This window comes from Pecten maximus, chromosome 5, assembly GCF_902652985.1.
Source record: "Pecten maximus chromosome 5, xPecMax1.1, whole genome shotgun sequence".
NCBI lineage: Eukaryota > Metazoa > Mollusca > Bivalvia > Pectinida > Pectinidae > Pecten > Pecten maximus.
Window position 1 is genome coordinate 3,721,830 of NC_047019.1, and position 26,804 is coordinate 3,748,633.

At 34.9% G+C, this 26,804-nt stretch overlaps 1 protein-coding gene across 1 annotated transcript; it reads left to right on the forward strand.

Annotated features, from left to right (window-relative positions):
* Positions 1-545: 545 nt before the first annotated feature.
* On the forward strand, positions 546-14,614 carry LOC117326888 (insulin-like growth factor II). Its single transcript, XM_033883686.1, has 4 exons — positions 546-631; positions 7,900-8,044; positions 9,983-10,173; positions 13,533-14,614. Exons 2-4 carry the CDS (start codon positions 7,912-7,914, stop codon positions 13,773-13,775), a joined length of 567 nt encoding a protein of 188 aa, XP_033739577.1. The 5' UTR covers positions 546-631; positions 7,900-7,911; the 3' UTR covers positions 13,776-14,614.
* The last annotated feature ends 12,190 nt before the right edge of the window (positions 14,615-26,804 follow it).

The following is a 26,804-nucleotide window of genomic DNA, read 5'->3' on the forward strand; positions in this document are numbered from 1 at the left end:
GGTGGCAACATTTTGAAATTTCCTTTTGAATGAACATTTGTCACTGCAAAAAACAGAGCATCCTTTCGAATGTACTTTTAACAAAATGATATTTTATGATACACGAATCTAACCTAATTAATATGAAAGTGGGTCATTAGGTTATCAACTCTACAAATAAACATGAGTACATGCTAATACGATACCTTGCAATGAACACACAGAATATTGTTAGTAAAACATTTTTCTTCAAATTTCTGATTTGTTCTCACTTGCATACGTTCAATTTTTATCTACATTAATACGACAGGAACAATTTCCTTTATATAATGCATTGTTCTGTCACCAGCTCAAAAAATATCTTGTTAAGCAGAGAGTTGATATAAAACATCATCATGGAAATCATAGACTTATTTGTATGAGTTCTAATGTACGAAACTCGCGACAGATGACGTATACAATTCAGACGAAATTGACACCTATCCTTTCCGTGTAGGGTTTCTAGCTTTGCGTTTCGTTTCGCATGATTGTAATAGTCGAGAAATGTCGCGCCCCCTGGGTGAAAATTGGGTTGTGTCGTCGACTGGGTGAGGTTGGTTATTTTTATATACAGCTGAAAGGAACACTATTAGAGACATTTACGAAGCAAAAGGTAAGTGTGTGATTTATGTATAGAATATTAAACTCAATATATTCGCTAATATAGGGATATGAAGATTTTCTTTTGAATTTTTTTTTCTAGATTATGCTTTGCGCTAAGTTTTATATTAATTTAAAGTTTAAAGTGTGTCTACTGATGGTGATAGGGACTTAGTTTACGGGTTTTTAGTTTCGCGAAATCATATCTTCTAAAAACACTACATATGTATATAGTCATATGTATATAGTAAACACTGACATACGTGTGTATCTTTATATTTTTGTTGGTTAATAATTTTCGCACTGTAATCAATGACTACGAATATAGTCTTCCCCCTCTCCCGACTATAACTAACTCTGCAGTATCTTGTTCGATGGTTAAGGAAAAAACAGAGCAGTCTTTCAAATATTTTTGTCTCTATTATATAAAGTACGCCAGACGAACCTGTGTAAATCATAAAATACTATTTTGGACTAACGACAGCTCAGCTGTCTTATGTAAAAAAAAAAAAAAAAAAACAACAAACAAACAAAAAGTCATTGTAATGTTGAGCATATTATATAATCGTATTTGAATGTAATTCTACCATTCCATCAAGGACGTTATGAAATATATGATATTTCATTGATTTTGTAACAATATTTCAAATGTTTCATAAAAGCCTATGTGATTCAAACTAGCTCAACTATCGTCTGCTCGGTGACACTTTTTTTGTGGGTGTCCATTTCAGAGAGATATTTTACAATAGATTACTGTTCCTTGTTCTCAGATTTGTATTAAGTTCTTTGTAATCGTTGGTTCGTAGTCTACCTTTGCACTTAACAATTTTGATGAAATTTCATAATGTTATTATTGTTGAAAATTATGTTTAAATTGAAAGAATCTTATTCAAAAAATCCTGTAAGGTAGTAATTTTTGTTTGTTTTGGTTTTTAGTGCTCGGGTCAGAAAAAAAAACTCGGGCTACATGTGTTGGTGTACAGGTTAAAACTACAATACCCTAATAGAACAGTTACAATTACGGTATTTTTTTAATGCCACTACTGTCTGATATGTTTATAATTAATTGCTTGTTCACAGAATGCGGCTTTAAGATTGGTTCATACCTCTATAAAAAAAAATCAAAAAAATCCGCAAATGGCGCGAAAAATCTGACGTCACAATGCGGCCATTGACGTTGCGTATTGATTTGTGAAAGAGAACCCTTAGAAGATCAGTTAAATTGAACATAAAGCATGTTTCAATTTTAAGAATCAATTTCAAAAATAAATTGTAAGCGTTGACATGTCAATTATTTCTTAGAGGTATGAAAACAATTTGCTTGCAAAATTTTGCAAACAAATATTTGATTTCATTTAAGCATTGATGTCAACTGTATGGATCCGCGTAGAAACTAAAAAATAACTGACATCAACGCTTATTTTTAATTTTTGTAAGTAATTTTCTAATTTAAAACATGTTTTATGTACAATTTACTGGTTTTATATTGGATTATTTTTCTTAAATCAATACGCAACGTCAATTTTCGTATTGTGACGTCACATTTTTCGCGCCATTCTCGGAATTTTTTTCATAGTGGTATGAAAATAAATCTCAACCAATCAGAAAGCCGCATTCTGCGTACAGACAATGGAAAATTAATTATATCCCAATGAAACTAAAAAAAAAAAAAAATCACATCAATGCTTGAATAAAATGTAACTATATATAATACATTAATAAATGTGAAAGCATATAAGTGGCAAATTTCAGTGTTTTGTAAGGCTACCGTAATTGAACAGCATATTGCCTAAATGCTAAGTGTTCATAATATCTAAAACTGCTTCAGTGATGGTCAAATTAGCTCGATAACAAAATTTCCGAAAATAGTCGATGTATATTCGAGAGTTCTAGTGTTTTCTTGTAATGTTCATGGTGATTTATTTGAATTTCACAAAAATAAATCTTCATTGTTAATAATTGATAGCGTTTATTAAATGTGTTCAGTAAAAGTTGATCAAGAAATCGATATGTGTACTGCCGTGTGTCCTTTAATGTTAATATGCGTGGGCGATATTACGATCGCTACTCGATAGTAGAATAAAGGTGTTAGCTTACAATAATGATACAGATCTTTGAATCAGTGACTATAAGGTCTGTAGGGAAATACTAATTGTTTTGTCGGCGACATTAAATATGGAGATCAATTAATCTGTTTTAGCGCCTAATTTGCTCTGCTCTTTTAATTACACGTTAATTGTGCCCGCCACCTGTATATAGCAACCACTTGTATATAAGTGCCGAGTCTACCACTATTACCTCTCTTTAACGACCAGGTATCTCCACCCACAACATGTCTATAGCTACGACTTCTTTAAGACTACAAGACTATGAAAAAATCACCTGACTAATGCAACTACCTGTATAGTACGGCCATATGTGTATAACAACTACCTGTCTATAACGGTTAAATGTATATAAAATTTGTCTATAACGGTCAAAGGTATTAACAACTACCTGTCGATAACGGCCACATGTATACATATACTACATGTTCATAACGACCATATGCATACCAACACCTGTCTATAACGGTCATATGTGTACAACTACATTGTACCTGTCTATAACGGCCACATTACTAAAACGACTTCCTTCATATTACGACATCATGCATATAGCAACTACCTGTCTATAGCGTCTACGTGAATATAACAACTATCTATGTATAATGGCCACATGTCTTTAACAAATAACTGTATTATATACAGTATTTAAAGTTCTCATGGTGAATTTTATTGCCAAACACTCCTTCCTCCCCATTAACCGCTTTAGACAAAAGGACAATTAATTAACTCAATATTAATATGTTTTACCACCTAAACTAATATTAATCAATACGCGTGACGGATATGGAATTCAACACAGGCAGCGGGTTACTTGTGAGACCATTGGCCACCACTAGAATAATATCAGGACATGACGTCATCACATAGTTAGAGACAATCATCACTTAGACCCAGGTGGTGAGATTGAACTGGATTAAAGTGGAATCTGTATAATATTGTACCCCAGACCTCGCGTGTCCAGTGTTAGAGGTTGACACGGCCAGAGGAAGGCGACTATGGACAGAGAACAATGCTATGCAGTCATAGACGGTATTACAATGTAAACGGTAAGGGCGACTCTGTGTTTATCTAGTTGTTCAGAGCATGAGCATATCGGCTCTTTTGTAGATATATTTGATATGTATAGACATTCTAGGGTAAAGTATGATTACATTGTATCTGAAATATATCCGATAATTTTCTAGGACTAAGAACTTTAAAAAATATCGTTAATACGGATGAAGTATTGTGACGATGTGATAGAAATATATATTTGATAACGTACTTAGTCATGATAGGGACAAGTAAATATCACATCAGTTCGTCAATGAATTGTTATGTCTGCGTTTATTAATTAATTAATTTAGAGCGTTTAATGTTTGTTGTATATAATATAATAAACTGCATAGTGTTTTGTATTTGCCCTGTCTTTAAATTTGGCCCTTTTACAGACATGAAATACCAGTTGCATCATGCAGTTTCAATTATCAGTTAGAATATAATTTTATTGTGTACGTTACATTTGCTTTGGGCCCGTAGGTAACGATACTCTCTTATCAAAACATTACCAAAAGACTTCTTGAAAAGTTATTGGAATAACTGACAATCAATGAAAACATAAACCGCAATATGTTAAATTACTTTTGAAATCAATTAGAAAGAAACATAATATGCATTACGTTGTGGAAATACATCATGAAACAAACTAATCTGAATATAGTATGCTTAAGATATTATAAGTATACTACATGTAAGTATATGGAATATATACATTCATTGCATTTTTGACAGTGAAATATCTAAAGGATATCTAACAATGTCTTCTGTAATACCAAATATATTTCACGAGTGTGGCTAATAATTATGTTCATATTTTTCACGAGTGCGCAGCAGATATTCTGTTAATTGCATTTTTAACGCAAATTGTACCTGGTCAGCTTTTAAGTTTCAATATGGTCGTTTGTAAGCTGTAAGCAGTGTTCTGATTGGTCAAACCACTAGTGGAAACTATCAGAAAAAAAAGTGATATTTTTCACTTGTCACCGTTACAGAATGAATTATTTTACTGGTAAAAATGTAATTAAGTAATTTATTGCAGCGATGATAAGTGAAAATATGTTTTACGTTTTTGACCAATCTGAGCGGACCGTTGTATTTACCTCATTGAAACTTGCCGATTATTTCGTGAAAATATCGATATTCTGACATACTCGTTCAATATCTCAAAAGATATTTAATGAATGGTGTATACTTCTGCTATATGCATAGGAATGGATTATCGAATTGTTTATTCAATTGATTATCAATGATTACTTATACTCAACTAAATGAAACATCTATTTATTTCCCCTCTCTCCTCTCCCCCCCCCCCCCCTCTCTCTCTCTCTCTCTCTCTCTCTCTCTCTCTCTCTCTCTCTCTCTCTCTCTCTCTCTCTCTCTTATTTTGTTGCAAGGCAGCTGAAGGAAAACAACGAGGACCTATAACAGGGTATCTACAATAATACCGATATGTAATTTCATTATCTAATAAACTAGTAAATCGATTATCAAATTTCATCTTTTTTTCTTAAAGGGGTATTTCTTCGTTGGACATCAGAAACATGTACAATTTCTATTGATGAAATCTATGTCCGAACGACTACTATATGCTTGTTTGTGCCTACAAGTAATGAAATAAACACCGAAATGTACAGGAAAACGCGTATCGTATAATAATAACGTAATTTGCGGTAATTAGTGATACTTCGGGTCGAATTAAGAATTTTCAGGACTTAATACTCGAAGAACTTTGGTTTATCTTGAGAGTAAAACTGCCATATTAATGTAGAGATTATAACGTTTACTACTTGGAAAAAAATACATATTTTCCAGTAAGTTTAATTGTGACGACCTAAACTTTATTCAAATGAAGGATTGCCCCTTTAAATTAAATAATCATGATTTATATAAATGTACCTATTTATATGCTACTGTGTAAGCCTGTACGTATTGATTTGATATTTTTGGAAGTTAAGTATGATAACGAGTGTTAATCGTGTGTGTTGTAGTGCTAACTGATTTTGCTCGTTAAGTGTCTGTAAACGACGCCACAACTTTTGCAATAAAAATAATCTGCAATATATAAAGAGTCATATATGAAATATTTATATTCTGTGTTGCATTTGTCTGTATGTCGTTAGTAAACTAAATTGTATTCATCAGACTGTATACTAAATTTACAGTGATTCGGTCAGTGTAGGAATACAGTTCCAGGTGTTGTAGGTTAAACGATGGCCGCCAGATACTTTGAAATATTTCATGTCGACCTAATGGGTGACATTCTAGTTATCTGTCACCCAAATTGTATTCATATCGACTGTATACTACCATTTGGTAATAGTTCAATGCTTAAATTAGTCACGTAGCAAACATACTCATAATTGTCTCGAAATAAGAGCATTTTCATATTCCGTCGTATTAACATGATCATAATGACAATGGTACCAATTACTCCTGCCTGTTGCTAATTGGACCACCTGTGAACTATAGGTAATATTCTGTGAATAGTGTTGACAAGAAATTATTACAAAACCGTGCTAATCAGCAAAATGTGCCTTGTCGTTATATATATATTTACCAGCAACTAGTCAATCTTGTTTGTTCCTCATTATAGTAATTACAGAGAGCTCGTTGTAAACACAGTGCTGCCTGGATGTTAATTATCAGAAAATAAATAGTAATAACATTTGTAAGATTATAATAATAATAACTGATTAACGAACTTATGACTTTGTTGATTAAACCCAGACAACACCAATATATATGTAAATAAGTAATCTAACGGCGAAAACGGGTAAGAATAGGATGATGATTGTAGCTTTTGTCTATATTAATACCTTACCTTAGATCAACTTGTGGTTTGAGGTTTATTAATGCTTACCTTTAACGTGCGTAACGATGGAGGTTGTCATTGCTCCAAGGAAATGAAAATCTGCAGGTAGATGAAAACACCCAACATTTTTAGAAGTATGCAAAATGATGTTGAAATCCAGCCAAAGGTTTCGGTATGATGATATGATATACATATTTTGTTTTTGTTGAATTATATGTAAGACATGGTATTCATTTTGATCATATCATGCTATTTTCAGTTTATATAGTATGCATTGCGGAGAGGGACTTAGTAATGCTGCAATAACTTGTGACCAATCCTTTATACCTTTGAAGCAAATGAAATACGTTTAAGTCAATGGTTTTAAAACGAGCAATGTAAACGTACCTTTTTAGCGGTAATTTTATCTTAGCTAAAATCTGAGAACGCCAAAATAATTCGTTAACAGTACATGCACCGGTAGTCTTAAAGTGTCTAGCATTTATACAGTAGAGTTGAAACTGGAAGCATTTTTCTTTTGAAGGGGAGACGAGATGTTTAAACATTTGATTTGATGAAAATCTGAAGTATCAGTGTAATTATTCTCGTGGTGCATTGCTCTTTTAATGGTACAATGGTGGTGATTCCTTAACCCTACTGAACGTTGAAATAATCAATCGTATTGAAATCTTAAATGGGTTTGTGCCAAATAGTCAAAGCTCAATATTGGTGAAGGTGGTATCTTTCGAAAACAGTATCGTATGCAATCGACCTTGGTGTAGTACTGATTCATATATTCTCTCAAAATACATTTTCCATTGTTATTTGTGTATTTGCTGAAAAATATTAATTACTTTTCATTAATAGTAGAAGACATTCTAATTCTGCCTATTTTCGTAACTCACCTGGCCATTGCCGTTTTTTGTGTGTTACAACCCAGTAAGGGAATGTTACATTTTAATTCTGCCTATTTTCGTAACTCACCTGGCCATTGTCTTTATCTTGTGTTACAGCCCAGTAAAGAAATCTTCCATTTTAATTATGCCTGTTTTCGTAACTCACCTGAGCATTGCCGTTTTGTTTTGTTTTTTGTTTTTTTGTTACAACCCAGTAAGGGAAACTTATATTTTAATTCTATCAATTTTCGAAACTCACCTGACCATTACCGTTTTTTGTGTGTGTTACAACCCATTAAAGGAATGTTACATTTTAATTCTGCTTATTTTCGAAACTCACCTGGCCATTGTCTTTATTTGGTGTTACAACCCACTAAGGGAATGTTACATTTTTCATTGTGTCTATTTTCGTAGCACACCTGACCATTGTCTTTATCTTTTGTTACAGGCCAGTAAAAGAATGGCACAAGCGACCCTAATTATTCTGTTATCGGTGATCACGGTGATACACGGAAGCAACCAACGGATGTGTGGGGAGCAACTGGCCGATACGTTAAGTCTTGTATGCAATGGTTCATTCAACAAGCGATCAGGTAAGATCAATTCTATATTAGGGCATGCGATTCTAGGGGAAAAAGGGGGAGGGAAGGGGGAAGCGGATACTGTATAGTTGTTTAATTTCGCGGGGTGAAAATTTCGCGTTTTTCTGTTCAGGACTATTTCGCGGGGAGAAAATTTCGCGTATTATAATATTTTATGTGACTTTTAATACCATATAGGGAAATAGTAGAAATTATACTTACGATGTACACATTTTATGCGACTCTAATATGATATCGTGAAACAGTAGAAACTACATGTATACTTACGATGTCATGTTCTGCTTAACAATATGCTTTTAATCAAGATTGTTTATTATTCATTGTCATAGTTGTCACTTATCACAAGGTGAAAAATATTCACGGGTATTTAATTTCGCGGACATTACCTCGACCGCGAATATAGCGAAATTAAATCCCCCGTGAATAAAAGCAACTATACAGTAGTTGGATAATAATAGTTTGTTAATAATCATTTAAAGACGCTTCAAGTACTTCATGGATTGAAAGGTTCCATGGGATTTGGTCAGACTATTGTGAATTCCATTATACTAAGTCTTAAGTTTCTCTCCGGGGAGGAGAAGGTTACGTCTCTTTGCCTAAGGGGCGTCAATTAGCCAGAGAAAACGAGATCTTTGAAACGCTTGCGTGGGCCCTGAACTTTCACATGCTAGTCGTTGTAATAAATCTGTTGGAAATGTTCCCGAGGGATAACGATTTATGGTAAGGAAATAGGAACTCTGTCATCTCCCATACTACACCCCTTTATGTGGAGGTGGCACGTGGGCGAACGAAGCGACAGGGGTGGGGGCTGAGGAAATGTCATACAATTGAATAAAATAGCCTTCAGATAGCCAAGCAAAATACGTTATTAACTTAACTGTTTGTGAATTTCTGAGATGATTGCAGGAAACTTTGTTATTGCCATCAGATCACTTCATTGCTTGTGGGGGAAGGAACACATGTTGTGGTTGTTGCTTTTTTATGATATAATGCTTTCGAAGACGTCATGGCTCTATGATAAATAAATGCTTTATCCTTCTGGATATCATCGTGTGTACCAGAATAAGACCTAAAATTTATGCCGTGCCTTAAAAATAAGTTGGGTGTGTTCGTGGCTGATGGTATTTATTTTCTATATCCATTCTATATCTCTCTGCTACTACAGTTTAATATCTGATCAGTATCTATCACGAATTCAGCGCAATACAATTTGTATGTATTTTATCATGCTATTTTTTAAACATATGTAAGGCATAGATCTATTTTATGTAGTGAGGGGCCGCGGTGGCCGAGTGGTTAAGGTGTCCCGACACTTTATCACTAGCCCTCCACCTCTGGGTTGCGAGTTCGAAACCTACGTGGGGCAGTTGCCAGGTACTGACCGTAGGCCGGTGGTTTTTCTCCGGGTACTCCGGCTTTCCTCCACCTCCAAAACCTGGCACGTCCTTAAATGATCCTGGCTGTTAATAGGACTTTAAACCAAAACAAACAAACCAAAGTATGCAGTGACTAACTGGTGTGGAGAGATATATAGTTGTTTGGGTCTATGCTGTGTTGATATATCTGTTGTTTAGCTGTATGCTGTGTTGGTATATATGTTGTTTAGCTGTATGCTGTGTTGGTATATATGTTGTTTGGATCTCTGCTGTGTTGATATATATGTTGTTTGGATCTATGCTGTGTTGAATTCTTTATCACAATCTAGCTTGTTTCATTATAAATCAGTAAATCATGTCTGTATTGATTACACTAATTTCGACAAAAATGTTTATCGTAAACATAGTTTCAACAAAGATAATATGCAGACAATGTTGAAAAAACAGGGGTTAATAATGATATTAGTCTACGCCCTCAGATAACATTTAATGTTCTCGTACAAAAAAAACACAGATCAATATTTTATTTATACTTTAAAGCGCTTTGTTGCAGGCTTACACAATATCAAACGAGACGGGACGTTACCCGATGGTTTCAAACGTTCTGCTGACCAGGGAGTCGTGGAAGAGTGTTGTTTCCGAGAACAGGGATGTACGTTGGCCACCCTTCAGAGGTATTGTGCTGAACCTGTATTTTATGACTACGCGGACGAAACTGGAACTACTGAAAATACGCATGAACAGGTATACATACAATATATTCTACAGAATACTGTACATATATTTATTTTAGCGGTAATTTAATTTTAGCGCATTTCGGACTGTTTTATGCACAGAGCAAAAAAAATTATTGAATTTAAAACTGAACATGTACAAAGTACGTACAGTGAAACCTCATTTAAGGACCAACTCAAAATTTCGACCAGCCCGCTATTACTGGTACTTTTCTTTAGTCCCCTTACTTTTCTTTATGACTTTGTATTGGTCGCTTCAGCATTACGACCAAGTACTTCTCTGACAGTCCGAAAGACCACTAATCAGTGTTAATTGACCCCATGATTGCGACCAGTCACCTGTTGTCAAATAATGAGGCAATGAGTTGCAAATTAGTTTTATATAACATGATCAACAACAGTGTTACAGGGTTGAATCGCATGTTAAATACATAATGACCCTATTTTGTTCTGGTAGACTTGTCAATTGTCATGGTCTTTACAAATAGACATTAATAGACATTCTCAATCGAAATATAGATCAATTTCATTACTATCTACTGTTGGTAAAGTTTTTGAAAGAGTGATTTTTTAAACTTCTGTATAATTATTTTATAGAAAATAATTTATTTTATAGGTATCAGTCTGGTTTTATGCATGGTCATTCTACAGTGTACCAACTCATTGATATTTATCACCAAATATGAATTGCGCTTGAGGAAAGAAAACACACATGCATTGTATTTTGTGACATATCGAAAGCTTTCGATAGAGTATGGCATAAGGGTCTTATGGCTAAGTTAAAATCTTATGGTATTTCAGGTGAATTGTATATATGGTTAGAAAATTATTTGTCACAAAGATACCAACAGGGTTTTTTTTTGCAACAGTTCTTTTTCTACTTTATGTCTAATTGAAACAGGTGTTCCTCAAGGTTCTATTCTAGGTCCACTACTTTTTCTTATATTCATAAATGACATTGCAGATATTTTTGAATCTACATCTCGTCCTTTTGCAGACGACACATCTTTGATTAAATCATCTTCGTCATGTCGACACATTCAAGAAACTTTAAATAGAGATCTAGAGATTCTCAATAACTGGTCTAAAGCATGGTTAGTTGATTTTAATCCTCAAAAAACAGATGTATTATTTATTTCGCAATCTATAGATATTGATGATGAAAACTTAGACGAAAAAATCAATGTCTTAAGGAAACTGAAATATCTATTAAGCAGGGATTCTCTTTTGTCAATATACAGGACTTTTATTTTACCAATTTTAGAATATGCATGGGTATGAGTTATGGGACGGTTGTACTACATTTGATTCGGAAAAGTTAGAAAAAGCTCAACGTGAAGCTGCTCGTATTATATTAGGACTGCCTTCTTATACACCGATTAATATTTTGTATGACGAAACAAGACTTGAAACATTAGCTAACCGTAGAAAAAGAGGAAACTACAGTTGTTGTATAAGATGCATAATAAATTCACTCCTGATTATCTGAATACCCTTTTACCACCTTTAATTGGAGAAAATATTAACTATGCTCTACGTAACAAGAATGACTATAGAATTCCGCGATTCAGGCTCTCTCTTACTAACTCGTCTTTTATACCGTCTACCCTTAACATTGTTGGAATAATTTAGATAATTCAGTTCGTTCCTTGCAGTCGTTTAAATTATCATTATCGAAAAATGTCCAGTCACGTCCTCCAGTGCATTTTAAATTTGGAAATCGTAAACTTAATATATTGCATACCAAACTAAGACACCAATGTAGTTCCCTTAATTATGATCTTTTTAGAGTAAACCTTGTAGAGAGCGCAGCTTGTATTTGTGGTCATCCTTGTGAGAATACCTTTCACTTTTTTATGGAATGTCACCGTTTTACTAACGAAAGGCATATTTTGTTGCAAAACTTAAATAATCTGAATGTTACAATTAGTTTAGAAGTTATGTTAAATGGAAACTCACAACTTTCCGTTGACCTTAATAGAAATATCTTAAGATATGTGCAATATTTTATCAAATCCAGTAATGGGTTTTGAATTTTGTAATTGGATCAGTATATTTGGTAAACCGTATATTTCATCGTTTTTGTCATCATCCATGTAAATGTAACTATGCCTTGTAATACACTGTTATCAAATGTTACTGAAAATTTACTTATTTGATGCACATAAATTTTAGCGGGTAGTCGAGTTTCTACCACAATAGGTGGATGCTATTCAACTCCCAATGCATAAAATAATCATGACAACTGTTGATTGGTTGACACGGTGACCTTTGACGGGGACTATTTTTAATCACGTGGTTCAATGCGTTTTGATTGATTAACACTTGAGGGTCGTTTCACGAGGTCCCGTAAATGATAACGCACAAGAAGTAGTTCGGATATTTTTTTTTTGTCATTTCTTTAATATATATATATAGATTCCTAACATTTTCTCCTTGAAAACAATGGACTTGATTATTATTTGTTATCATATCTAATAAAATGTAACATATCCAAACATTTCGGAAACTTTCAGTTTTGCATATTCAAATCAGCAGCATTTCTCTTTAGGTCATATCCTTATAACCCACCTGATATCGTGATAGGAACACACGTTGACACAAAACAGGTCATTTCATCCTCAGAATAATTAGTTTTCCATTGTTTGTACACAGAATACGGCTTTCTGATTGGTTGAAATTTTTTTCATACCTCTATGAAAAAAAACCCTGAAAATGGCGCGAAAAATATGACGTTTCACTCCAGCCATTGACATTGCGTATTGATTTTCGAATTCATACAGTTTGCAAACAATTTTTTTGTCATTTGCTTAAATAGCTGATTGTGGCATTTCTTTCACTCTCGTCAGTTATTTTCCCAAAGTTATAAGAAAACACGAACTTTTTGAAAAAAATATCTTACTCTTACATCTTGTCAGTTTGTCTCCTACAAAATAATAATGGTTTTCGTGATTTGTTAGGACAGAAGAATATTTTCTACCTTATCAATTTAGTAACAAAATATCACTCATGAATCTATTGCTATAACTGATTTTTATTTTTGTAACTTAACTGAACTCGAGTAAATCTAATACTGTATTGTTGTCAAATTTCACGGGGCTAATGTTTCCCGGTTGTCCCAGTCCGACCTAGCTCGCGGAAATTAAATTACGCACAACCATACCTTGTAAACATTCTTCAGCACATATAAATATTCCCCGGGCATTTATTTCCGCACTATATCAAATCCATATCTGAATTTAGCGAAATTAAATCCCTCGCAAATATTACCAACTACACAGCATAACAAGAATGTTTGAGCTCGCGGTGTTTTAATTGATATGCAAACGGAAGGAGAGTATGACTAATTAACGTTTTGATTTGTCAAAGGTAACTGAAGCACCGCTAGTCCACGGAGATCAGACTGAGACGGCTCATGACGATATCACTACTCCGTCGACGTCTGAACTTTCCAGGGAGCAAGCAATTGCCGCCCGCTTCCTTCAGATATTTCGTTCCGGCGCCAGAGGTCGCGGCAATAGCAGCAGGCGTCGGCCATATTGGTTCTTCTTACCAGGTCTGCAGCTCGGTCAAAGAGCCACACGGAGACCATACACGGTCAACACTCGTTAATGTGTATAAATGGAAGTCAGAGACATTTAAATCCCACTTACATATCGCCTTTATTGTGAGGAACGCGCGTGTAAAGTCTTTCAGAGAAAGCCTATGGATATCAGAGTGACGAAAAGCTGTGATAAGGAAAAAACAGAACATGATATGTCAACATTTGTACCTGGAGTATATGCCATTATCAGCTTGGACGGACAGTGTTTCACTGTGAACTGTTAATGCATATGACTTGTTGAAGTATGCCATAAGGCATACTGTGTTTTAAAGCAGTAAATCTGATTTTAAGAGATAGTTAGATAGTATGGCATGCGTGGTATTTACAAAGTATATATATGCCTATTTTTCAGTATACATTTCCTGGCATATTCATGTCCTCTTCATATTTTTAATGTCATTCATCATCAACATATTTATCACACTTCTTCGAATTTAAAAAAAAGTTGTTTTTTTTCTCCGAAATACACATTTTCTTTACACCTTTGGAGAACGTCACGGCAAAATCAAAGACTCTGTAACATCCACCTAAATAATACGCGTTGAAAAACCTGGATGTTATTTTAAGAAAAGCATGCACGTCCTATATTACCTTAGGTCAAGTAAATAGGTGTCGCAAGGCATCAAATTGCAGTTTATTTTGTTGCTATCCATTAAAATTAACAATTAGTTTTGTCTATATGTCAAGCGTATGTGTATATTGTGAATGGAACCCTTGGATTCCGAAGTTGTGTTTCATAAAATCTTTCTGAAATATACTTTTGCAGAATACATCATTATTTTTAAAGAAATTACTATTTTATTGTACGTGGTTTAAGTGCATAAAAATAATGACGTAATGGAAAAAATGACGTTGTTTTGTCTTATGTATTATGGTTGACATTTCCCCCCTCAAACATTACGAAAAAAAAGGTGTTTATGTGATTCCTGAAAGCTAAAATTTCTCACCATCTCGGTTCTGCATTATTCCTTTTTTTTTTTCGTTGTGACGTCGTATTAAATATCAAGATCTGTAACGTCATTCCACTCTCATTATGATATTAGGTCCATGTGACATGACTTGAAACGTACGAAAATACTGTAACCAAACTTCTGTTCGTGTGCGATTAATTTTCGGGTATTTCGCGGGCGATTAAATAGTTTCAATCACTGGCGCAATACGCCTTTTATTACTCGCGAAATTAACTTGCCGCGAAAATGTAGCTAGGCGCGAGAACGCGAAATAAGGTCACCGCAAAAATAATAGTTTAGAGCAGCACAATTATACACGTGTAAATACCCTAGTTAACAACCACAATGGTCAATATGGTCACTCCGAATCCCTTTTGGACACCAATGTATAGGTCAGATTATGTGTCAGAACGGATGTCTGGGTTAAGGATGCTTCGTAAGAAAGGGGCTATGCATGCGGGACAAGCTGTTGGATTTAGCAAGGAAATGAAAAGGCCGCATTAGGCAGGGTCTGTTGTCCTAACTGTGTCATCTGCCGAATTGTGTTTGCTTCAACAATTGTATTTTTATCTTAAAATCGTTTAGAAAATTATGATGAAATGGAAACAAATTATACCAACAACGATGAAAATAAAAGCTAATCAAGGTGCCAAGAACACACAACGACAGACCAACAGAAGGGAACGTCATAGTTAACCAGAAAAAATATATCGCAAACTCACACGAAATTAAAATCCGAACAAACAAACAAAAACGAGATTACAAAATATTAACTAAATTTAGCTTTTCCTGGAGATTGAGTCCAGATGTTCCCGAAGAGTAAGTACCTTATCGAGTGAAGTCAGATCCTCAAAATTAGAACTAGGGTGCTGACAAGGGAATAATCTGGTATACCAACAGACATCAAACAAGTCCGATTTCGTATCGCAAAAGGAAATCATGTATTTCCAAATGTCACCACGAGGTCGACCATAAAACATCACAAAAAGTTCAATAAGATGTTTCTCTCGAAAAAAAATCTTATTTCTAGTTTTAGCTGGCTAGATCACTATCAGTTTAAATGGTTTCTGCTTACAGATTAAATCCTATATGACTATAATCAGCTTAAAACCACAGTAAAACCGGAGTTCTAATATCCCAGTTTCTCAGAAACACATTTGCATGGCGCGTGTCCCAGATAAAATCGTTTACGCTTATCCTTCATGAGCTCTTTTACATATGTAGTGATAGCCTCTTGTTCTACATATTTTAAATTTCTTCGTCAATGACCAATAAAGTCCCTGCAGCGAAACTGATGTGTGTTTTTTAAATGCTGAAAAATAAAAACATCAAAACATGCAAATATATAAAACGATCTAAGCTAAATTGATTTGCGCTCCCAGTGCGCTTTGTAATGCAACTAGCGAAGGCGGGAGCCTGGTTAAATGTTACACAACCATATTATACAAATCAAGCACACCTTTTCAGGGACCCAAATTCCTCCGCAAGGTCTTTGCGACTGCGACTTTGCGACTGGGTATCCAAACCAAGCAGGCCCATATATCCCCCATTTCCTCAATAGGTTTCTTTGAGACTTCATTCAAAAGCATTCTCTTGGTAGGTGACAAAGACCGCATCGTGGAAACGTACGCCTTCCTGTGAAATTGATAAGAATTCCTCAGTGCTGATGTATTTGAGATTTTCCATATCAATAAAAATATTTCCTTGTTTCAGTTTCCTCTTTCAAGGTATTTACAATGATGAAATTGATGCTTGCGAATAAACGTTATTTCAAGCCATTTGCGGTTTTTGTTTTGTTGATGCTGCAACATTTTTATTCAGCAATATAAGTATAGTAATAGATTATACCAGATGCAATCCCACTCTCCTCAGTTTTAATGACCGTTTTAAGAATAGGAAAGTTCTTCTTATAATCTCGTGTTTATTAGCCAAAGATTTCGTTTTTTATCGTCCTTTAAGATAATATAATAATGGCCGACAAACATCAGAACTCATGCCATTTTGAAAAGGTGGAGAAAGCCGACACGCCCTTTCAACTACTCAATACCTTCGTGTGGATAGACAACTCACCTATATAAAAACAGTCTCCGAAATACTTGACCATGCAGGCATACATGTCACCACACATAATCAAGTCAACGTGAATAAATTGATCACTAAAATAAATTGAGGGGAGGATTTGGACAGGAAAGAAAGTATTGCAAATTCAAGTATAAAGCATTCAGATGGACAAACGAATGGTTTCAAACAGTATTTTCTAGTACGAAAGAATCTTAATATTATTGATCTTTTGTGAGTTTCAACCTTTTGAATTAACACTATACGTATTATCAATAGATAAAGTTCCATGTAGGTTGGCAGCACTTTAAAATGTCAGCTGTCAAATGTAAGGGTATAAAGGTCATACCTGAAAGGTCATCGATACTTCCATCGGTAGAAAATAATAAACTAATATAGCATTATGATATTGGTAATTCTTATGGAGTTTTCATGATAAAAATATCATCAAAATAGAACTCCACTAATATCGATATTCTTAGTCAATATGTAGAAGTGAAAGTAGACACTTAGGGGGTCACCTTTACCTTCATCGATGGGAAACAATAGGTTGGATTTAGAATTACTATATTGGCATTATATATCATTGTTCCAAGTCTGTAGAATTGTTTCCTCGACAAATGTTTTCGATCTTTTCCTCCCACGCTCACTTTCATAAGAGTTTGTATCGATCAAAATGAATTCCGCTTTGGCAAGGTTCAATATGGCGAGGTCAATTTATTCAGAACTAAACGGAGCTATTGTTTACATTCATAATACTTCTATTAATTTCTATTAAACATCATTCAGAAGTTTTGAATAAAAAAAAGAAAAGAAAGAAAAATGAAAAAGATAGTATCAGAGAATTGTGAAATACATTGTATACATTTTCAATCGTAGTGACAAAAAAATAACAATTTTACAGTAGTGAAATACTAAGGTTCTGCTTTCGTAGCACGACAATCATTATTGACCGTTTTTATATGGAACGGGGTTAAATAAGGTCGTTCTGATGTTCTCTGAAGAGAGGTTTATTGATTAAATACAACATGATACCAATAACCCTAGTCCCGTTGACAAGTCGCCACAATGTAAACAATAGTTTCACTTAAAATGCAGATGGCGCCCTCTTCTGGAAACTGATACCACACTTAGTCCTATAACATGAAACTGACACGGATACGTGAGTGTCTGTTCCGAAAGACCTAAGTGATGTTGTCCTTCAGAATTCCTCTAGACTCGTCATACATATACAGTAAAGGTATTGTATGTAATTTCCCGCCAGACTTCGTGTACAGACGTCCAAAAACTATAATGTTATTTCTATGCCAGATTGGGAACTGAAACGGATACGCGAGTGTCTGTTCCGAATGACCAAAGTGCTGTTGTCCTTTAGAGTTCCTCTAGACCCATCATACATGTACAGTAAAAGTAGTGGTTGTTCTACAATAATTTTGGGAACTCTGTAAACGACGACGAAGACAACAGTGTACAAGGCACCTGTCTATTAATATAAACAGGTTTAAGTCATACAACTAAATCAGCTGCTATTCCACCTGAATCACGTCCCTAAAGTAAATGTGTTTCTGATGTTTGTAGTCATTTTCTTGAGTATTTAATAAAATTGCTTAACGCGGGACTTCTTAATTACGACTATGTTGCCATACAAAAGTGTAGCATCATGGTATGATCCTTCGCATTAACAGTGTTCGATTACAAAGTGGAAATGAACTTAATTCAATTATATCATTAAAAGGAAGAATTACACATACTGCACCTTGGCATTTTTCATACATTCCAGCTGCTTTTAAATGTTGTCGCAAAAATAACGAACAGGATTTTCGGTTTCTCGGTCTAATAATTACAATCAGCATATTTCGGATGATGATACAAGGTATGATAAACAAAATGGCAAACTCGTTTCCCCGTCTCATTTGTATATTGATTAAAAAACCCATTAATATTTAAAGATATATTTTAAAGCTGAACATATAACATTAAAAAACAACAACAAAAAAAAGCAAAAAAAAAGAAGAAAAAAAAAGACAACAACAACAAACAAACAAAACAAACAAACAACAACAAAACAATAATGATAACGTAACCATCATTCCAATTTTCAATCCCAAAATTGATTAAAGGAGGAAAGAATATTAACAAATCATATCTATTTGCATAGAGACTCCTGCAAAGGTACAAGGAAAAGACATATGTAAGGAATTCTTGACAATAGGAACAGGTCCTTCAATATAGTATCAGCTTGGACATGCTAACACCGTAGAAAGGGGAATCAGGGATGTTGCTATCTAGAAATCAGAAAATAACACTTGGTGGAAATTTGCCTAAAAATAAATTATTCAGGATCCTAAAAGCCAGTAAGCACAAACTTATCATCTTTCACTTGTTCTGTTTCAGAAAATATAAATATGTATTAGAAAATCGATACCATTATCAGTATTCAGACAGATTACTCAAATACACGTCAATCGGGCAAAAATACGTACATATATAGCATTTGTTACTAAACATGGGCAACAATTGCCACCAGATCCAGTTGTAATGTTGTATATTTAGTGTCCTTCCCAGTAGTGGTCAGTGATGACATAATGTCCGGTTGTCATTAGTCCAATGATCCAATAATCCCACCATTATGGTGTCGTGATTTCGTTATCGGCAATCTTCTGGTCAATCGCTGGTCATATCTATAAATGAAACCTAACTGGACTTGATACCAAAGTGACCGGTCAAACACATTGATTATTGAATCGTCTGACCGAGTCCTCACAAGTCGGTCGTTACATTTATATAATATTGTCACGGCTATGCACTCAACTTGGAAGGACCAGTATAGGCTTACTTTCTAAATATAAATCTTTATGTAATTGTATGTAATATAAATGCATTATTGAGTAATAAAATATGAACTCAACACGATCACAGACAAACATTTAGACTAATAAGGAGCATGACAAGCTTTAAGGCAAAATAAAGCATAAATATTTTAAATCTAAATTAAAAATACTTAAAGACTGCAACTCCCCCCCCCCAAAAAAAATACAAAATACAAAAAATACAATATAGTGTGGTCAAAACATATACATTGATGGTTATTATTAGAAATAGACATACTGGTCATCTATCTAATCTACTAACATCATGTACATTGCACTTCCACAGAGGTTTTGAAAACATTCGACATGGATTAGTTCGAACGCTTTTCATTTTAAAAAATTGAAGTACATCCACACTTACTTGACATATTGAATAGTAAATGATACAAAATGTACCTGTTCTATGTAACAGAGCGCATGATTAGTTGAATTTAAATCACTGCCTCGATCGCTATGGATCGAACCCGGACCTCTAAATAGTATGGCAAGCCAAGTTGTCATTTATTCACGGAGCAACGTTGATCCAGGATTTTACCAAATTATATAAGATATATAATTATATAAGATATCTTATAAACTTGATAAGATATCTTATATACTTTATAAGATATCTTATATGATAAATGAGATATCTTATATACTTTTCTTTATAACATATATAAAAGTTTATAAGATATCTTATAAAAGATATAAGATATCTTATATATTTTATGATATACATTATATATTATATAAGATATCTGATGAACTTAAAATAAGATATCTTATAAAAATATCAGATATCTCATAAACATATAAGATGTCTTATATAATATATAAAATATCTTATATAATTCGGTAAAATATTGGATCAACATTGCTCCGCGAATAAATGACAACTTGGCTTGCCATATACTAGTCTTACGGTCAACAGATCGAGCCAAAGAGAAGATCTTGCTAGCCAAGCGGTGTACTGTGGCAAGTAGTTACCAGGGTTACATGTATGATACTGGATGTTTAAAGGAAGATTACAGTATGGAAATCAAAGTCAATGACCAGTCTAGGTGACTGAGATTTGAACAACAATATCAACACCATAACATCAACTATGAGGTCACTACTCTCGTTAACGTCACCAAACCTGTGAAGAGTTTGTAAACAAACAGATATGTTTCATAACAATAGTTGACAAGAACTGGTGGTATCCAGACAAAACTTAATTGCGCATCACATAAAAGCAAAATGTTTTATATCATTAGAAAAATATAGCTTTATTTAATGATTTACAGTATCAAGCACATCTCAAATCATGTACACTCTTCACAGAAAATGTTTGTTCGTCATTCGCCAGGAAGTGGAAGTTGCTAAGCTTGATTTGTTGAATGTCAACTGATGATGGCGTCATTCAAGTGTCCTCGTTAGGAGACAGCTGCTGTTGAAGGAATTCGTAGCAAAGGTTAAATGCAAAACATACAATAACTGCTTGTTACAAAGATAAAGTAGTAAATCTCTACTCATATTGACTAAATCAACTTTTCAGTATATATTTTATTCTTTCTTTCTTTCTTTCTTTCTTTCTTTCTTTCTTTCTTTCTTTCTTCCTTCTTCTTCTTCTTCTTCTTCTTCTTCTTCTTCTGCTAGTGTTTATTAAGATGGATATAACAATATGTCCATTTTATTTTACCGTCAAAACTTCTTTTCTGAATTTCCATATTTTATTTCTTAGTATCAATTATGAGCTTGCTGTTTCGACTGCAGTTGAGTCCAAGAATATTTTTCATGTATATCAATAGGTTTTCCTCTTACTGTGTTAATTTCACTTCAAACACAGTTTTTAGTTATGTGCCGTTATGCATGACATGTTATGTTCACTTTCTTATGGGATATATTTTGTATTATATCATAACATTGAAGGTAACTATTTTGATTGGTGCCAGGAAAAAACCTCCGACCAATCGCTAAGCTGATGCATTTCTTAAGAAGATCACAAAATAGCAACAAAGCCATTCAATTTTATGGCATGGCGACCACCTCAAAATTCGTTTCATGTACATCAAAAGATCAAAGCAGCCTTCTTTATCCACAAGATTGTGATGCATGAGTCTTCGACTTTATAGTAGTTAGAACAAAGTTGGTCGGTTTGGTCGTACTTGATCATAACGTTTATCGTAGTTCACCCTACTAACATCAGAAAATGAGGAATTTTCCGGGTAATGTTAAGGTCAGGTAGGGTCATCTAGGGGTCATCTAGGGGTCATCTAGGTCGTGAAGGCGAGCTACTTCTTTGATAAAGATATTGGGCAAGACGTGCTACAGGTCGTTAGTGTTTTAAACGAAAATAAACTAGGACGGCGATGTTTGGGAAGTTAGGAGCGACCCGGATGTGCGTAGCATCTAATTTGTGCACCAATTAGCTAAACATGGTATCGAAACTTATCAACAGCTTGATTGTGTTCACATGCCTAATAACCAGCTTCTCCACCACCTAGGTGTGTTTTGATTGAACGGGATATATCTCTATCTGACAAAAAAGGTATCAATAATGTTCTGCTGAAATGTTTTCAACTCATTGATATTAAAACTAAATTTCTGAAGCACGTTTTTGATAAACATCGTATGTTACCTTCAATGTGATTGGCTGAAATTCCGATAGGAAAATATGACGGAGCCAATCATATAGCCTCTATCGAAACGAGGATTTTTTCATTGAGTTGACCCATTGGTGATAAGTGTAGCGTAGCGTAGTGCAAAATATAACATATAATCTTAGGTATCCGACTATGCGTTGTCCCTTCAGTATGCCTAACCTTTTTCTGTGGGACACAAGCCTTGTCTTCTGAGTATTTGATTCGACTTCTTCAACTAAATACAATATTGACCAGAAGCCCGACCCTTCCTGCTCAAAGACTAGCCTTAGGGGACCTCCATCATGGAAGCACCAGTTAGAGGATCATCAACCCTCTGTCGGGCATCACCCCCTTAAGCTCACTGCGTCACCCGATGTCCCTTTTCAACTTTGTCTTGCTCCTTATCCTGAACACTTACAGCAGTAGCACCAGCGGCAGTAATGTAAGAACATTCTATCGTCTTCTAGTATTAAGAAGAAGAAGAAGAAGAAGAAGAAGAAGAAGAAGAAGAAGAAGAAGAAGCAATAGTCGTTTCCATGCATTGACTTATCTATACCACGTAGTGAACTGTAATTACCTGTAGTTAAACGGACTGATACTCTAATAAACCCTAGCCATTTTGTCTATAACCCAACGTAGTTTGCCGACTACTTAATGGAGCTGCCGTCAGCGCGTGTATTCTATACAGGTGTGATGTTTTGTAACGACATATACGTAAGCACTAATTGGACGGTACCTGTTCAAAACATGTCTATATATGTAAATGTGTCAAGGTTGTCTGCCGTGGTGCTGATTTACGGTTAGAAAAGGTCAGCGATAGTTCATGCCAAATTCATTAGCCATTTTGGAATATAATTCTAAAACAAAACAAAACCGATTGCATATAGACTCGTACATTATATTACCGGTTGGCCTGGTTTTTGAATCTTTCAAACACATTTTCTACATTCAAATGAAAAAAAAAAAAAAAAAAATCATCTGCCGCCTTCACCTCGAACCTCATTTTCTACTTATTACCAAGAGTGACACATGATAGTTAAGCTGTATGACAAGCAAGATGCTTTGATTTCTCCATTATATATTTTTTTGACTTAAACAAATAGTTTTTACATCCAGTTGAATGGATATTTAAGAGGTTGGAATAAAAATATGAATTCCATTCGACGTTTAAAAAGCTCATTTACATACACGTTTGTTATGTTGTCACATTCCGGTTTTCATTTTCAGAAATTGGAATTATTTACATTCACATTTAATCAAATTTCATTAAAAAATACGGACTTGTTTGCAAACAAGTAATTTTTTGATGAGTTCGGGAAAATAAATAGATAAATTGCTAAAATATAAATCAATGAATTGCTAAAGATACTAGTTAATAAAGGAGTCTTCAGAGATTCCAAGTATCCCAGTTCAATATGTTTATCGAAAAATGTGAAAAATCACTGTATGAAGCGACAATTCATAATTTCTATGATACGGTTTTCTCAAGAACATGAGCAGCAGCTTCAGCATAATTGTTCATTGCAGCCTTAGTGTTTCGTTCTCTTCGGGTCCTGTAGGTGGGGTCTAAGCATTAATCATGTGTGTTATCTTTCTATCGTGATTCGTATAAGGCAACTGAAGGATGAGTGTCAATTTGATCAATTCCGCGATCCCTCAGAGATAAGCACATTTCTTTACGTAGCTGTTGATGATGACTTACAGAAGATGTGCATCTGCATTCCGTGACACCCCTTGGGTATAGTATGTCACTGGCGTCCTTCCACTGTGAAGTTTCTGTCGACGTCGTCTCGTCATGTGATATCAAGTCCTTTTCAAATGTTTCGACCCTAAACCACAACATGCTCCGGTTGGTGGTCAGTAGTGGTTGTCGACTTCCACACGTATCGCCCGTGCCATAGCAAGCACGATGCTCTCTCCGCCGCTTCCGTCAAACGTCTGATGATTGCACTTCGAGCTCTTCCTGAGACCCTTAGAGTCTGCAGAATCATCCACGAAGATTGGGCGGGGAATCCGCTACAGCCCACCTCCACTGGGGAGAGTCATACAAACCCCTGTCCATGCACTTTGCAATCAACTCATAGTATGTGGTCTTCTTCTTTCATGGGATTCCTCACAACATTCTTCTGGTGGTACCGTTAGTTTTATTGCGAAGAGGACATCACGATGTCAGCCCTCAGCGTTGTATCCGGGGCATCTGTGAAGGCAAGCTTCCTGTCCAAGTCCACCTTCATCTCCCATTATTGATCCCTGTCCATGATAGAAATGTTGCTTCTTGTCTTTCCTTTCCCTCTTCCATCCTGCTTGACGGACTGACCTGCTGGGAGGTTCGCCTGTGCTTCTTCCGTCTTTTCACCCCTGGGTTGTAAACTAATGCTCGCAGTACATTGTAATGTCTCAATCTGTATTTCCATTGTTGTAGTGTCTTACCGTCCCAACCAATCTAATTAAAATCTACATGGTCATTCTAACTACGTTACATGAACATCTAACAACATCCCATAAGGGGTCACGTTCTGATGACCTTTGATATGTGTGTATTTCACTTTCATTGCGAATTCTCAATTTGTCGATGTCATAGAAGAAAACCATTTCGTCGTAGCATGCATCTGAAGCAAACCATTTCGGCACAACTTGTATATAGCTATGTGCTATATGGGACGAAATGACTTTAAACAAATTGACAGATTAGGAAAGTTATACACTCTAGTCATGCTAATTCGCACATATAAAATTCACTTCCAAGATTCTGGAAGTAGTCATTTGATTGGCTAATGCAAAAGGCCATCCTGACGTGACCCTTATGGGATGTTGTTAGATGTTCATGTAACGCAGTGAGAATGACCATCTAGATTTTAACTAGATTGCATCCCAACAGGTGCAAGCCATGATCCCCTCCGGTTATCATAGTCTAGGGGGTGGAGGACATTCACCAACTTCTCTAAAGATTCTACTGTCGCCATCAGGGTTTCATACAGCAACAGCAGTCATGTAAATCTTGGCAGCATGCCATCCTGGTAAAGACAAGTCGTGCGCTTTTTCGAAAGTCCTTACTTCTTTATATTAGGTTTCACACAACTACAGATGTATAATTCAGCCAATCAGCTGGTGTTTCTCATGAACCAAGTCCCTTGGGAAAATTTTTCTTATGTTTGTAGATATTTCCTGAGTAAATAATACATGAAAATGATACTTTCTACATACCAGAATAAAGAGTAGGGTTTTAAAAATGAAAAAAACATGTACATTTATACACTCCTGGTATAAATAGAAAATAGAAAAATAGGAAAGGCGGGAATTCCCCAGGTGGGGGTTCCCCTGTCCACTGTTAATATCAGGGTTAGTGTCTTCCAAGCACTGGTGTGCTCTTATATACTATTAAACTTATCCAATAACATATTTTTTTTCTGGTAGGGAAATCTTCCAACTTTAATTTGATATAAAAGTCACAACATTTGAACTTCAAATGAGCGATTGAGGGGATGGAGTCTTTGGTAATAACATATAGTGAAATAATTAGTTGTGCGAGACCTATATCCTCTCGATCCATTGGTGCACCTGGGTCTGGGTGTTCTTTTAATTCTGACTGTCACCGGTCGCAAGTGTGTCGTCAATATGGAATAGGCCTATCAAAATTCTGGTTTTGTGAGAGCTCATAGTATTTGGGGGTCAGAATGGTGAGGTTGTTTTGCGGTTAAATTCATACAAATTCACTATTGGAGTAAGAAGTGGTAGTTTTCTGCTAAACACAAGTATCATGGTTTCTATTAAAGTTGATAATCAAGAAGGAAAAGGGTCTCAAACAGGTAATCGATAATCGAATGTTTAGCCGTTTTTATTTTTTGTTTTGTCTTTTTAAATTAGCTACACTAACCCCGACACCTCCCCTCCTCCATAAAAAAAAAACAAAAAAAAAAAAAAAAAAAAAACGGAACACGAGAATAATAGTTCTTAAGCAACGACTGGTGCTATAGTCGCCCTGTATCTCTGATAGGTCTATACAGTGTGATGTAATAAGAGTATCTGAAACGGATAAATATGCATAATAACTAAATCAATTTGAAGGTATGAACAACTTTTTAATAAGGAAGATTATAAAGAAATTTATAAACTGGCATGGCTTACAGTATAAGGTGTTTAGGCTACCCTTTTCACCAGTCTATTTAAAGTTCTCATATATAAACACTGGCGCCTCTAGATCTGATATCCATATGTTTGTACTGATGGAAATCAGTATTAAATTATAGAAAAAAAAGTGTTCGTTAAAAAATGAAACAGATTTTTACTAATATCTAATGCATTTTAATTTTTGCTTGTGCCATTTTGATTTAATATTAATTGTATTGCTACTCCAAAATGTTAGTTAATACAGTATATTTTATATGAATCTACTACATGTACTGCAGTTTGGCACATATATAAATAGATGAAGATATTGTTCACGTTATAAATAAATAGATAAATGAATAAATAAAACCCGGATCGAAGCAGCATTCCATATTTATTTGTTCCGGATTTCGTAGACCGCTTTCGTCTCTAAAAGTACACAATCC

Bases quoted from the DNA above. Each gene is read 5' to 3' on its own strand.
- LOC117326888 (XM_033883686.1), top strand. From the start codon at position 7,912: ATGGCACAAGCGACCCTAATTATTCTGTTATCGGTGATCACGGTGATA. The intron at 8,045-9,982 runs GTAAGATCAATT...GCTTTGTTGCAG, and splicing joins TTCATTCAACAAGCGATCAG to GCTTACACAATATCAAACGA. The intron at 10,174-13,532 runs GTATACATACAA...GATTTGTCAAAG, and splicing joins CTGAAAATACGCATGAACAG to GTAACTGAAGCACCGCTAGT.